A 16485-nucleotide genomic window follows, 5' to 3' on the forward strand; every position below is an offset into this window, starting at 1 on the left:
AAAACTCCCACATTGTCCAAGCACACGGAGTCAAACAGGAGTGTCCCCTCCATCATTAGGTACAGCACTCCTACTTCCAACAAGAGACTTTATTTATCCCAGTATTTATTTACATAGCGTATATATATTCTCGAAGACCAAGTCAAGTCAATGGTTTTTGGACAGAAATAAATACATGCCTTAAGGCTTCCACAAACTTGCATGAGTAGACTTATTCTTGACCAAAGAACTAGAGCCAAAATGAAAAGTTTGTTGATCCTAAAGGCCAGGATAAGTGAAAGAATTGTTTTTAAATCTTTATGCCCCGCAATAAATCATCTTTTCAACAACCAAATCTCTGAGCTGCATTTTCTTAAACACTGTGCTGAACAGTAAAGTCATTTATACTGCATGGAGTCAAGCACAAATGCTCCATTATAAAGCATGAGGCACATTGCTTGGTTTTCCCTAAAGTTCATTGTTTCTAAAAGTTAATTTACAGTAGCAACTGTAGTTTAATAAAAATAATCCCATAAGATAAATTATGCATATGTAACATTTATGTCATTTTCTTGCACTGCAGTTTGACTGAAACAGAACTACATAACCAAAGAAAAATAAACCTAACCACAAATGCTTAATTTCTTTCTAAAACCTATATAAGCAGCCAGGCTTACTCAGTTTTTAATCCTTATGGAATAAGCTTTTTTGGAAGGTTGGACACTGGCTAAACAGGCATTACCAGCACATCAAGTAGAACAAATACTACCTTGAAATGATAAGATAATCATCATTTATCATCATAAAATGATAAGGCAGTCTTCAGTAAGCTTGGCTGACTTCTCTTGCATTAAAACCAACAAGAAATCAAACTCATTTGGCAGTCCCTGGGAAACAATCTAGCTTTGGCAAGAAAACCCTCAGTACCCACCACGCCATTTCTGTCTGGATCTGAAATCTGCTTCCAGAACAGTGATAAAACAACACAGCTCTTCTCTGTGAACCCAAAACAATGCAGGGTTGCAATCCCCCCATTCAGCTTTAAGGGGAACACAGCTGACCATCAAAAAAAGGCTTATCCAGCACATCTATTATTCTTAAATGCCAACATTTCGTCCCTTCTTTACAAGTCTTTGCTTACTGGTTTGTGTACACAGACCATGTTTTAACCATCCACTTCCCCACTGCTCTCTGCCCAATTTCTTGCATTCCCTTTTTTTTTTTTTTACTATTTTTTTTTTACTATTCCCTCTGTTTTCACTTGCAGAGTCCTTGCCCCCTATAGGTTCCAATCCATCACATATAAGCAAGGCAATAAACATAATGTTGACACTCAACAGTCTTTACAAATACCACATATGATCTGGCCATAATGCAAAATTGTCTTTTGACAACTGACTTTGTCTCAGCACCAGAACAGCTTTGAAAATTCTGGGTAAGACTGAGCCAGGAATCAACACAATAGATCTAAATAAGTCACTGCCAACCAAGCAACTTCTGAAGGCAATTATTAGACAATGGGACAAAACCGCAAGCTTTGAGAATCATATAATCTATCTCCACGATTTAAAAAAAAAAAAAACAAAAAAACAACACAATAGATCTAAATAAGTCACTGCCAACCAAGCAACTTCTGAAGGCAATTATTAGACAATGGGACAAAACTGCAAGCTTTGAGAATCATATAATCTATCTCCACGATATAAAAAAAAAAAAAAAAAAAAAAAAAAAAAAAAAAAAAACCAAAAAAAAACACCAACTATTTCTGGCAGCCAACATCTTTAAATTAAAATCACTAATTAAAAAAATAAAAGTCTGTCATGGGAGATCAGGAATGGCAGTTGTCAGGAAGAGTAGGCCAACAGTCACCAGACCCAAGAAACAATAAGTCTCAGGGAACAACAGGCATGCATATGGATTGGCTTAGTTTTTTCTAAGATCCATGTCTTCACCCTTTTTTTTTCCCCCCCTAAAAGAGAAATAATGCCATACAGAGCTTGTTTGTTTACTAGAGACTATAATAATATGATTTGGAAGGAAATGAATCAGAGGGACTGAACTGAAGTCTTTTGATACAGACAACCATCATCAAGGCAGGGTTAAGAAAGGGTAAGCCCCTGTGAGAGCAGCAGGAGGAGGCTGGGAAGCATGACCTAACTTCCTGAGCTCTTCCTTCATGAGGGAAACCATTTTCTTCTCAAGAAAGCCTAAACACAGCTGAAGAAAGTCCTGCAGATGTATTCACATAAATCATCTCCTATGGTTTTGGACACCAAACAACAATGAAACATCATCAGACACCGTTTTCCAAAGCAGCTCAGCTGGAACACCAGTGCACACACAGGTAATATGCTGGCACATATTTGGTGAGATTCTTACCTTCAAGGACTGGATTTGACTGCAAAAGTTGTTCTTTTACTTGATTAACCTCTGCCCCTTTTCCACACACAGCAGCTACATACGACATGACAAGTTTGCTTGCCTCTGTGGGGGAGAGCCAAATAAAACAGTGATAAGCATTGGCAAAAAGGCTGTAAGGTGATTTTACAGACTAAATCTCCATCACATTTTCTCAATGGCAGACAGGAACTGTGAGCACATTCATTTCAGTTTTCTCCTGCACCATCTGGAAATGCAGAAGGAGCATACCCTACTCTGAGACCCATGCCATTCTCTTGATCTAAACACCTAGAGCCTCTACCCAAGCTAAAAAAAAGGCACCACTGGATAGAGCACATAACCTGCTCCTTTTTCATTTAGCCTCAGTAAAAGGCACTTTCCAAGGAAAGAACATTATCCCCTGCTGACACACTGGAAGTGTTTTAATCTAGCCTGAAAATAAACAGGCCCAGGCAGTTTCAAGACACAAAATTCAATCAGTTTATATCAGCAGATACACAACAAGTGCAAAATACAACACTTATACACATGTAATTACAACTCTAATCTACAAGCAACTGAGTAACTGCAACATCACCTAACGTGCTGCAGTCTCTTCGAAAGTAAAACCAACAGAAAAACTGAAGCATTCATTTAAAGAATAAAACTAGTTCGGAGTTGCTTTTAAGAAAATTTGGAACAATTTTTGAATTCTCAAAGCTGGGTTCATATGGGTCAATCACCCATGACAGAAACAATGATTAGATAATCCATCCAGCCCTTCTGTTATTGCTGGTCAGGAAAAAGCAGCTGCAAAATTAAAAGAGTCTGGTTTATAAACAGAGTCTGCGATGGTTACTACGATGCAAGATAGTGAAATTTCAGGCAATATAGGCTGATATAGAATGTAATTACTAACAGCTGGAAACCCAATCAATTCCAGACTGTGGTCAGAAAAAAAAAAATAAAAATCATTACATTTGTAACAGATCTTCAGAGATCTTTCACAAATTTAAGTGTCTCGTTTCAGGAAAGAACTGACAGATGAGATGTTATCCCTTGGATTTTGATTTTTCCTATTTAACCAAATTTGTTTGTTAGCATTATATTACTATCCCATGAGGAGAGGAAAATGAGCAAGCCTGCCACACAGGAAGCAAGCAGGGAGCGAAAACTTTAGGTTTTTTCAGAAGGCTCCCATCATCTTTATTTGTGCCTCAAAGCCAGCTCTCATTTTTGACTCTGCTCTCTTCAGAGCTTGGAACTACTCAATTATTTAATTTGAAATATTTCCTAAAACAGTCAACATCTTTAAGCACAAGCATGCAATCACTGAGAGAAACATGCACTGAAGCAGCAAAAAAGCTATTATAATAGTTTACACACAATGACTTCAATACAGGCTTTGAATATCAGCAAAAGAAAATAAAGGCCCTCTTTCTCATTAGGAACTCTGTTTGGCCCAAGAAAGACATCTGGAAGGGAGTTTTCACCCCAACATTTTTTAAAAATTTAAATACACCCCTTATTCTGGTAATGCACCATGTTTTCTTGCCCAATGTAACTATCAGTTAACATTAAAAACATGCAGAGAAACAAGAACAAAATTGGAAGTAAGTAAAAAGACTCAGATGATGACAGCTCAGTTTCAGTTCTTCCAGGGCAAAAATGTCAAATATTCTGGCTACCAAAAATTTAAAACACAGTTATATATAGTGTGTCTGTAGTAAGAAGTTTGCTTCCTTAACTCCAGTAGCTTCCTACCCTCTCCATCCCCTATTTTGTACTTACCTTTACAAAAAAAGAATAATTCATATTATTTCCCATATGGCTATAAAAATTACAGAACCTGCAAAATCTCTATAAAAATCTAAATCTACTATTTACATACAGAGAAGTTCAACAACTCAACCTCTGATTCACCTTTCAAAGTAATAAATCAATAATATGTGTGCCTCAGTTGTATGAGGTGCTTGATAATTCACAATTTGTGGAAAGGAAACCAAGGAGAGGAAATCAAGACATTAAATACCACCAGTCCAGGACTCTTTGCTAAAGTCTGAGCTTCTAGACAGAACCTCAAAAAGTCATATTAGTAAGAACTTGGGATTTTTAAACTACACTTCTACTGAACACATTTTCCTGTCATTGAACTGTAAATAAGGATTATATTACAAGGCTTCAAGACCTCTCAGTTGGGGGCCACCAATCAAAGAGCACCAAAGATGATGCCTACACTTTATATGTACACAAAAGTCTTGGAAAGCAATTTCTTGTTACCTACTTTGAGTCTTGCTCAGAATAAGCACACAAAGCCCCACATATTCTCAGATGCAAAGGAAAAATCTCTCAAATTACTTGGAAACAGATGTATGCCTTCCTATCTGCTGTCTCTTTTGCAAATCACCTCTGTTTTAAATTGCTATCTTTGAAAATAACTGGTTTCTTTCTTTTTTAAGGTCTCCCTAAAATGTACTGTAGTTATGCAATCCTCTCTTGGCTTCTAAACTCCCAGTTTAAAAACCAGCAGTCATTTTCAAGGAAATGTCAGCTTTGCCTAAGAAACTCAGTGTTCTGGCACACAAGCCAATCTGAGCACTGTAGCTGAGCACAGTGTGCAAAAAGCTGATAAATTTTCCAAAGTAATCAGCTACAGTTATTTCTTTTCCTTAGATAAAAAGCATAATCCAGTTTTTAAAGGCACGTATTTATTGAGAGACAAGTCTAGAAAACTCAGAGCATTCAGGTTTCCATGTCTTCAAGTTTCCCACCAGGACAGCCTAAACATTTTCTGGCCCTTGCAACACTCTGTGGACCAGTCAGCATGACTTGGTACAGCTCTGGATACTGATGAGGACACTGCTCTAACGTGACATGGGATTTCAACGTGGTGACAGTGTCAAAAACCACTATTTTATGTGAGTTTACTGCTGCAGCAACAAGTGAGGCAGCACTCACTTTCTGCAATGGCCAGACACACAGAATTACTGACATCTCTCAACTCTTAACAACTCCATCTTCCCTTTGCAAGGCTCTGAACGACCCTGAATGTTTTTTAATCAGATCCTAACTGCTCCTTACCTGTTTTCCCAGCTCCACTCTCTCCTGTGATAAGGATGCATTGGTCTTTGTCCTGGTCCCTTAAAGACCTGTAAGCTTCATCAGACAGAGCAAAGCTGCAAAGAAACAAAGAGCCAATCAAAAATTAGAAAAAAAAAAAACCCCAACAAACTACCAAATACTGCCAATAATTACAATCTGTCCTCCGCACACCCAGGAAGAAAAGAAAACCAACAAACACCACAACTCTCCAAGTTCTAATGTTCCATAAGTGGTGAAGCATTCACTTTTCAGAACACAAAGACCCACAGAAGCAAAATGGGTACTTTTTCTCAGAGGCTTACTTAGACCTCCTTCAGGAACAAGCAAAGATAATCTTGAAGGTTTCCTAAAGATAGCAAAGTTAAAACAAAGTAACAGAATTTTAGGGAAGTCTAGCTATCTTTCTTCATTGAACAAAATGTCACATTCTCCACTGAAAAAAAAGTCAATGCAACATCAGGGCATGGTTTGTCTGAAGATGACCCTAAAATAAAGGAAAGAGGAGAACCCTGAGCAATAATTATACCATAAGCCACAATTTCTACTCAGTAAGAAGAAATCTCACAACTTTATAAAACACTGAGCATTCTAAGCCTTTGGGTATAGCTGGACTTGTGCATGAATATGCAGAATTATTTCCCACTAACTGTGTTCTTAACCCAATAAGTGCAATGTCATACAGGGAATCTAAAGAATATAATAAGAACCAACAGATTTCCTGTACCAAAAATGTCTTTTCCTGGAGCTCAGAATATCATGAGCCTGAAACGCCTGGGCTGCAATTTGAATCCAGATGTGCTCTGCTGCCATGCAGCAATATATACTTTGGAGAAGTGCAGATGGTTTACTTATATTTAGTTTTCTTCAGTAGTAATTTTGAGACAGAACAAAGATTTTCTTTAACTGCATTTTTCAATTAATGGAATGAAGTACTCCGTAAACTAAGCATTTTCCCCTTGGAAAAACTAAAACAAATAGTATCTGAAAAAGGACATAAAGGCAAAATCCAAATAGAACGGCACAAATGCATAACCCAAGTAAAGAAAAAATATGATATCCAAACACAGCATATTTTTACATGAGATAAACAGCTGTTGAACAGACCAAGACCTTTGTTAGATTACTGCATCTAGTAAAATATTTAGTGTTTATATATATCCAAAAGTGGATATTGTTTATTATTTACAGCAAACAAACCCTGTATGAAAAACAGAAATTAACTCTCAGGCCAACATAAGATGCAGAATCACTGCAGGTTCAATGCACTTTTTAGAAACTTGATTTTTTTTTATCCTACAACAGTTAGGAGCTTTGCATTCAGCTGATGACAGCAAACAGATCAAGCATTTGTTTTGGACAACACAGCTATATGGTGTTTTTTTCACAGGCTCCTCTATAGAAGAGCAAGCTCTTTGTCATGACACCAGTGATGGGAAGCAGGAACAACACAATGCAGGCAGTGAGAGCCACTCGGAGCCTCGTCTAGAGGCTCCTACTGCTGCAGTTTGATAGCTTCAAATATTAAACCTACCTCTACTAAAATCAGTCCATACTTATTGCTACCACAGTCCCTTAGCTTCAGGTTTCTCTCCCCAAAAAAGAAGTGAAGAGCATGGCATGGTGTCTCCAATTTATCATCAGGTGCATGTGCAACACTGTTTCTGTACCTTCCTCATCCCTCACCTGTATTAGACCCACCTCTCATTTGCTTTTTTGGGTTTTGGTTTTGTTTGCCTGTTTGGCTTTATGATCACCTCATGTTACCAGCCCAGCAAGAGAACCAGGCAACCAAGCAAGGGCATCCTGAACGAATTGGAAAATGGGGAAATGAAACACCTCGCAGCTCCTTTGCTCCTAAGCACTAACACCCTCCCCTCCCTTCTCCAGGGCCTGCCAAGGATGCTCAGGCCATCCTTTCCCCCCTCTCTGTGTCCCTCCCATCTCCTCTCCAGCAGCACATCTGCCTGCCCAGCTCTGTGACCCGCCCAGGGCTCCACCTCTCTCCCTGCTTTTCTCCAGCCCGTTTTGTCCAAGGCAGTAAATTACAATTCTCCTCTCTGCACAGATGGCTGGAGCATCCACTTAACACCCGCGATCAAAGGTCATTAACTCCTTTTGATACACATCCCATCCAACCCCGAGCAGGGCTGATCTCTCAAACCTTAATACTGCTCTGCTGATTGAAGCATTTGAACTCAGTAGTTCAGCTGGAGGTGAAAATGTGTTTACAAGAGAGTAGCAGGCTGTAATGTTTTTAGCATTACAACAAAGTCACATTGTGATGTGGCCAACATGCTGGAGAACTAGCAAAAAAAATATAAAATAGTCTGCTGCTGCTGAGAGACCATGACACAATTTCTGGCACCCATTTTACTGTTTGGAATCCAAACTACAGTAGCAGTAACACTTTACCAGACTCTGTTACAGGACATATTTAGGAAATTAATAATATTTGTTGAATGTTGCTGCATATATACTCACAATTTCAAAAGCACAACAGCACTCAGAAAAGCTTATTCCAGCACAGATTACCTTCCTTTTTGCAAAGAAAAAATTAAAAGCAACAGGATGAAGATGAAAGAAATAAACTTCCCTGAACATTCATGGGCCACATGAGACTAACTTTAACAATAATGCTGCGATTTCCACAGGTTTGACTGAGGGAAACTGTCTGTCAGCAAGGACATAAAACCCTGAGACGCTTTTCAAATTTACAGACTGGATGGCTCATTCTGTGCCTCTTGTCCTTCAAACAATCTTGGCCATCAACTAGTTTTTCACTTTTGAAACTATTTTCTTGGCAGTAGTTTCACCCTGGAAAATGAAATCAGCATCAAGCACAGAGGAAGTATTCTCTGTTGATATACTGAGTTACGAGTTAATCAGCTTAGTGCCCATTCATCTTTTCAATAATACACTGATTTTAAGTTTCTCAACAGCCCCTGTCAAAATGTATTTTACTGCTTGTTGAATTTATTAACTCTGCTCGCACTGCATAGTTAAAGACACCAAATCATCCTTTTTCTCCTTCCTCCACAGAAAAACTGAGAGCCTAATACTGCAATGAGGTTTCTGAAGTGAGAGGAGAGAGGGGGATTTTATCCAGTTCTGGTTTAATCCAATCTAGTCACAGATTTCCTGCTGTTTTCTCGAATCTACACAAACCACAAAGCTTAATAATACCCTACATCAGGGTATCAAATATTATCTACTGCGGACAAAAGAAAAAATAAGTCAACACATTTCAAAAGAAGTTTTGCATAAGTACTTATCAAAAGTGACCCAGTAGAAGTGTCGTAAAATCTATCACTGATGTTTCAGCCATTGTTCCAACAATCCAATTGGAGAAGGAATAACCAAGAGTCTTTTTAAACAACTAAGATCTGTCTTTCTGGCACTGCAAAAGAGCAATGGCACATTTCTGGCAGTCTGAACAAAGATCTTTATCTCAAAGAAAAAGATACATCTATTCAGATGTCATGTTGACTTTCATGACAACACTATACTCACAGTCCTTCCTATCTATTATCAACATCTATAATAATCTTTACAGTAACAGAAAACCCAAACAAACTTTGAGTCTTGGTTCAAACTCTGATTAAAAAAATATAATTCCATGCTATTACTTATTTGTTTAAAAAATAATTTCATTGAGGTCATTTAAGTTTAACACATATTAATGGTCCAGAGACCACAAAGAATCCTGGTCTTTTCCTTTTAGCAGCATGAAGAGACATGGCTCTGTGAAGCCACATTTGCAACCATGGATTTAAACCACATACCACTCTTTGAGCCACCTCCCAATTACAGAGCCTAAGTAAAATTTCAGAATAGTTTAAAAAGCAGTTATAAACCATGTGTTTCAAATTAGCTGATGAGTGCCTCAGCAGTGTCACTTACCATACCTTATAATAAGCTCTCCTTTGATTTTTAGGTTTTCCTGGAGGAAGATGACATCCTCTTACCACAACAAACACAGAAATATTTACTGGAGCTCTCTTTTAGCTAAGTCTTAAGTATAGAAGCAATTTGAAATTGAAATGCCACCCACACCTAGCTCAGTAAGAGGGCTCTGCTTCTTTCTAGCACGGCCTCTTCAGCCACAAGCTCCAGATGGCCCGATCCTTCACAAAGTCCTAACCCAAAAACTTAACAAAGGGAAACAGCACTGCCCTCCAAGAGGAACTTCCAAGGGGCTCTGGCAATTTTCAGCATCTGAACAGCATCTCTGTGTTAAGCAGTACTCTGGGGTCAGGAAGAGCCAAGAACCAGGTTCCCACCCGCTCCCCCTGAAACAAGCAGCCAGTGCAGCAGCTGAACACTCCAGACTGCACCCATAATTACAATAGCCATAAAAATCTCCTTCTTATAAGTCAGAAATTCACTTCACAGGAGCAGCTTTTCTACCACCTTTTTCCTTCAAGCCAAACTCACCAGGATCAGTATTTGCCAGATACTGGTACTTATTTGTGATAACATTTTCATGCTTCCTTTCACTTTCCTTAGCATTCTCAATTAAAAGTAACTCATTAGCACTCTTTTAAATTCTCTCCAATTGCTCTTCTCATGCACTAGTAGAGTCAATTCACTTATGCACCAGCTGTTGCTTTGATTCAGAGACCCTGGGTCCCTATTTCAGAACATCTATTGCTTAATCTTGGCTATTGGCTGACAACTTGTTCGCCACTTTCTAAGGAAATGAGGAAAACCTCTTTTTTTGACTGTTCCAATTCCTCATGAAGCAGAGTCCTGGTACCAGGGTTCATTTCTGCCCAAACATGTCTAAACACACTGGCAGGATGCTAAAGGCCAGTGCTTATCAAAAACTATATACCATGCTAGACTAAAAAGAATAGCAGTAATACATAAATCGTGCATGCACTTGTAATATAAATTTTACATTAAATGTAATTTAATTACTTCAAGTTTACTTAAGAGCATCATTTAATTTCCTTTCTTCTCTTTCTGAATGCACAGAAATGCTCAATAGCAGGGTAACAGCAAAGAAATTATTTCTTTCTCTCATGACATGCAGTGGGAAAACATCAGAATTACATTTTGTTTCAGTATTAAAATCCTAACAACCTGAGCTAGGAAGAGTTGAAGCAGATTTTATAAGTGCTTTGAGGCTTTACATTGTAAATCATCACTATTTGCTATATATATTTTCCCACCCATTGAAGCTCAGTGGAAAATTCACCATTCAGGAAAAACAACTGTAAGAGATTATTTATAGTATTAGCTCATAGTGCAGAATCATTTAATTGCCCTAAGGATAAAAAGTGTACTCCCATTTTCCATAATTACAAACTGTCTCATGCTCAGCTCTTTGACACACTTGAAAAGAAAAGGTTGATTAGCCTGCCACTGGAGAGAATAAAGCAACAGCTGAATGGACGGAGCATCAGCTAGGATGGACCTTCACAGGCAAGCAGCTGCTCTTTCAAACATACCAGTCAGGGAAAGAAAATAAAACAAATTTAAACACCAGGATAAAGAGGTGTACTAAGACAGATGGAAAGCCTTTGCTCCTATTCATATCCTCCATTTTTATTTTCCTGGTGAGCACAGAAACCTGTTTTATCAACAACGCTGTGTGGAAATACACTCAGCAGAAGGGTACCTCCTGCACAGGCCTCCCCACTTGGTTATTCACTTTTGTTATTGAGCCACTGTGACATTATTAGATGCAGAATAAAGCCCAAAGCTGTGCAAATCAGCCCATTGGATTTGTAAGAAGCAGTAATAATTTACACAAGGGAAGGGGAACAGGACAAAGCCACTCAATTTTCATGAGTAGAACACTTCAGTACACAGGCTAATATTAAGCCAGAGAGATTTATTTTCTGATAGACTGGGAATATAATATAACCTCTGATGCTCATATATACACTGCAGGTTTAGCAGAAGACTTGTCTCAGACCAATATTCTGAGGTCTGGACAAAAAGAAAAAAGTTCTTGCTGAAAATCTTGTCTTTCTGAGACTGAGGCAGATCTAAGGTGTGTTCAATGAACTTCAACTCCAAAACCTCCCTATGGAGAGGCTCAGACAATACTTCTTCCAAAATACTGTGCCTGCACAACCTCCCAGCTCACCAAAACCTGGTCCTTTTCCCTCTCACAGGATGGAACACATTTCCATTCTAAGGGAGGCCTTATCAGTTTTGATCACTTGCTCTTACTGTAAGGAAAAAAAAAAAAAAGATTTTTTAAGCCAACAGTGATCTTTCCCCAGCACTATACAGAAAAGCCAAAAATGCAGCAATTGATTTTCTGCCTGTTTCAACAACATCCAAGACATCTTGTTAGAGCTGCCATTAATGTGATGGAAAACAAGAAGTGCCTTTTACCGGGAGCCTGCGACCCAGCTGTTGCCTTATTTTCTTTCAACCAGTGCAAAACAGGATCTCTGCAGCTGAGGACGACCATGCCACTTGCCAATCCAGACTACAAAATAAAGTCGCGCTCTGAGTTTTAGCAAGCCTAACAAGCATGGCCACATCCCATCCCAGAGCTCAGTGCTGTCAGCTGGCAGTGAAACACACCCAGGAGAGTGTGGGGAGAGTGGCCTGGGCATGGCACCGACGCTGGGTCCTCCAAGGAATGCAGGGAGCAGCAGGCAGAACCCTGGTGCTGCAGATAACCAAGCCCACAGCCCATCCCCTGACCCCCTGACACATTTTCCATGGAGCACCAGGCTGAGCTGGGCACTCCAGGGTACACCAAAGTGAGCTGACGTGGGCCAGTGCCAGCTGTGCCCACCACAAACACCTGCAGTGCACACAAACAGGGCTCGTGGCTTTGCCTAAAGAAGGGACCTAAAATAGCAAACTCCTGTTTGGAGCAGGTTCATGCCATTGAAGTGAAGACACATATAAATCGAGGTGGGGCTGGGAAGCAAGTATCTCATTGCTTTCCAGCTTGGCTTGGATTCCCTTTTTGATTAGTCCCATTTCCTTGAAATTACATCAGCCAGCTGGATAGCACACAACCATCACCTCCTCACCCATTCCAACACTCTGTGGGTTCAGTCCAGCATGGACCAGTAGGTCCCAGTCCCACAGCACTAACCAGATGAGCCTGTCACCCCAAACACTCTCTGACCCAAACACCAGGCTGTGTTATCCAAGGCAGGCACCAGCTCCTACATGGTCACACAGGAGGACATGGACAGGCCTCCCACACACCTACCCCAAGTCAGTCCGCTGCCACCTGCACTGCAAAGGTTTCAAGTTTCTTGAGGAAAAAGGCTTTTTTGTTCACAAAATCCATAATTTTGTTGGGCTATGATATCTTTGAAGGGAAGTACAGGAAGTGTTTTCTATTGTTTCATCAAAAATCAGATTTAATTAGATGTTTATTTGCTAGGATGAATCAGCAATTGCATGCTTGATTTAATGACTGCCTAAACCAGCCAAGTCCTTACACTCTGTGTTCATACTGCAAAAACACTTGGCTGAAGCTTCCTGGTAGCCATATTCTGCATCAGAAGCTGCAGGTTTTTCCCTGAACTGCCATCCCAAACACACTGGAGGAGCCTGCAGACACAAGAAGAGAAGCAGCTCCACAGCACAGCAGAAATGCTGATGGCAAGCTCCTCGTTTTTCTCCACATACTTTCTGAAGCTTCCCAGTCCCTGAGGCTGGACTTGTAAAATTTAGGATTTATTCCACTTCCCTGGTTCAAATGGAGCAGCAAGGGGTCAGACAGCTGAACAGAAAGGGAAGACAGGAGCAAACTGATTTGCCATGCCTGGCTTCTGTCAGAGTTTAACTAGAGGGCACAAAATTGTTTAAAATCCCAGTTCACTGTTTCATCTATTCAGAAGCATATTTGAATTGCACCTCTGAGCGTTTGCATATGTGTGGAAATAAAGGGCTGCTGGGATAGGGAGGAAAAAGGGAGCAGGAGAAAACAGTCATTCCCTTTCTGCATTGAAATATAGAGACTCTCAATATTTTTACAGAAAAATGAACTCGTTTCTGTACCTAATACAGAATGTGCCTGAAACACAGGGAAATTCACTTACCAAACACACATGTTCAGTTCAGCTTTCACCAACCTTTACATAAATAAAATCTTTTTCTGCAGAGCAAGAAATCCCTTCATTATGCTGCCACACCATGACAATAGCATGCTATCAGTAAACACCCCCCAAAAAACTGTAATTCATCTTGTCTTAGCTGACTACAAAGAATACGTTTTCCATCAAAATGAAACAATGCAAACCAATTATTCCTCATTTTTAAAACACAGATAGTGGTTAAAAAGGGGTCCTTAAAATTATTCACAGCTATTTCCGAAATAACAAGACAGGTTAAGGTGGATATTTAGAAGACAAGACTCCATAATCCTGTTAGGGGAACAATCATCACAACTTTTTTAGTCCTATACAGACAGGAATATACAACCAATTACTTTTCTCCTTTCTTTTTAATTTAGAAATAGCATGTATTTTGGGGACTTACAGTGTGTGCTGTTCCCAGACAGTGGCAGAGCACTGATTTGCTCTGTTCAAAAACTCCAGTGACTTCTTCATCTTGCAAAGGAAACCACAACAGGGCTGTGCTGGTTGTGGGGTTTTCCTGGGGCACTGAAGGGCAGAGCGTTGCTCTTATGGTTTCACATGTAAAAATGTTTAGCAAATAGTGTTCCCTGTCTCTGCCTCAAAAAAACATTCTCTCCTGCTTAGCAAATAGAAAACCCTGCTTTTTCTCCTGCAACCCTAAGAAGCATCCTGAAGTGAGAAGGCAGAAATAAGTAATTTCCTCCTGATCCAGTGACAGCAGAGATACAGCAAGTCAAGTTTTGGAACCATGCAGGGTTTATTGATACCACGTGTGCATGCAGGGTCTTCTCTCACTTCAAATAATTTTATTGCAGAACTATCAGCGCTTTCCAAACAAATTTGTTCTACTTTGCTAACTCGAGAGAGAAAAATAAATTTATTCTTTTATTCTAAAGTAAAGAAACATGTTCCAGGAGAACATGTACTCAGGGAGAGAAAAACAGCAAAGAGAGGTGCACAGTTTCACATACTCACTGCACAGAAAGGGACGTGTTTTAAAAGGTCTCACCTCACAAAGAAATAATCCAGCACAATTATACTCCAGCATGCAGCACATACCTGAGAGCTACAAAATCTCAAAAACCAGCAGAAAAAAATGCCAAGCATTCCACCAAATTCATATCCTGGTACTGGAGAAATACAATCAGAGAATCATAGGACTTGAACGTCATCTTGTTCCAACCTCTCTGCCATGGGCAGGGACACCTTAGCTACACCAGGTTGCTCCAAACCCCATCCAGCCTGGTCCTGAACATCTCCAGCGATGGGACAGCCACAGCTTCTCTGGGCAACTGTTCCAGTCTCTCAGCAAAGAATTTCTCCCTGATATCCAAGCCAAACCTACTCTCAGCCTGAAGCCAGCTCCCCTTGAACTGTCACCTCATGCTCTTGTCCAAAGTCCCTCTGTCCCCCTTTGTTGTGGGCTCCCTTCAGAAAGGCTGTAATTATGTCACCCCAAAGCCTTCTCTTCTCCAGGCTGAACAATCCCCTATCTCTCAGCCTTTCCTCACAGGAGAGGTTTGATCATCCCTCTGATCATCTGGAGTCCCTCCAACAGGTCCCTGTCCTTCCTGTGCTGGGAGCAGCCCTGCAGGGGGGTCTCACAGAGCAGGACAGAGGGGCAGTAGGAGTATTCTCACATCCTCAGAGCTATTTGTAAGCCAAACTCAGCTGCCAATCACCAGATTTGAAATCCAGGCTCTGTAACAAAGGCTAGAATGCAGCTGCCCACACGTTTATCGGAGACAGCAGTGACAGAGCTGCAAATAAAAGTAATTCACTTATCTGGAAAACATCTGAAAGGCAATGTCAACACTATGTAATTACATAGTTATGCTGCTACTCTGCTCAGAGGTGTTACTGAATCCTTTTTGATTTTGCAAGTAACTCTTAAGTTCTCTTAACAATCCAAGTAGTTTGTTAAGAAGTTAACTTACACAACTTAATTTCTGCCTCCCAGCTCTCTTTTCCAAATAAAGTCCCTGCCATGAACCCCTGGGCAAAGTAGGCTCTGAAGCTTATCTGAGCTTCTGGAGAGCTTGTTAGCTCAGGTACAACATTGAGCTAACGTGTCTATCTAGTCTATTAAATGCCATTTCCTCAAGTTTGTGAATGGGATTTGTGGACATGTGTCCAAAATTATATTTCTACGAATGGTCAAAGCAAGAAATGAAAAGCCTCCTTCAGGCTGCTCAAACATGAGGCTCCAATTCAGCCCATGTGGACTATTTCCAGTAACAATTTACTGCATCTACGTCCTTGCTTGGAATGCTGATGCTCAAGGAGGATGTCAACTGCACATATTTGTTCTCATCCTCACTACATCCTCACTAAGAATCATCTTGGAGTAATTAAGACCAGTTGCAGCTTGAACTCCACAAGGTTTAGCAACTAAAAATCATTTCTGCAGTATGTAAAATGGAAGCTGTATGGAAGAAAAAATGCAGATTCAAACTAATTTACTGAAATGACCACAATTAAACTGTCTTTGTAGTTCAGACCTTTGTTTGTAAACCCGAGTCCCAGCTCTGTTATCTATTCAAAACATAACTACAAGATTATTCAGTGTGCTAGACTGTAAATATTAAGACTGTATTTCCTGATTCCTAACATGAAAAAGTTTATCCTTAATCCAAACTACATTAACCATGCTGTACCCAGAGCTGAATAAAACGAGTCTTTTGCATAAAGGTGCTGGTAAAAAGAGATTGAATGGGAAATTATCTGCTGTTAACAGTGGTACTGTATCTGAAATTTCACTAGTGTTTCTTTAGGGCTTTAAACATCAACCTTGTTGATGCTAGATCGAAAATCACAACAAAGGCTCCTAGCAGAGCAGATGGGCATTTTCTAGTGGGCTCTAAATTGCTTAAAGGAAAAAAAAAAAAAAAGAAGAAAAAAAGACAACCATTAAACACAATGAGACACTTCCAATGAAAGAACAACAGCTGTTCTT

The 16485-nt window shown here is 39.9% G+C and overlaps 1 protein-coding gene across 1 annotated transcript in view; it reads right to left on the bottom strand.

Annotated features, from left to right (window-relative positions):
* Positions 1-16485, bottom strand: part of MYO1B (myosin IB) — a 105349-nt gene that overhangs the window by 53952 nt on the left and 34912 nt on the right. The window contains exons 4-5 of the mRNA XM_041403567.1: positions 5440-5534; positions 2359-2463 (exon numbers count right to left, since the gene is read on the bottom strand). Coding sequence (XP_041259501.1) covers positions 2359-2463; positions 5440-5534 — 200 coding nt within the window. The remainder of the gene's footprint in view (positions 1-2358; positions 2464-5439; positions 5535-16485) is intronic.

Source organism: Onychostruthus taczanowskii, unplaced genomic scaffold, assembly GCF_017590055.1.
Source record: "Onychostruthus taczanowskii isolate IOZ18803 unplaced genomic scaffold, ASM1759005v1 scaffold20, whole genome shotgun sequence".
Classification (NCBI taxonomy): domain Eukaryota; kingdom Metazoa; phylum Chordata; class Aves; order Passeriformes; family Passeridae; genus Onychostruthus; species Onychostruthus taczanowskii.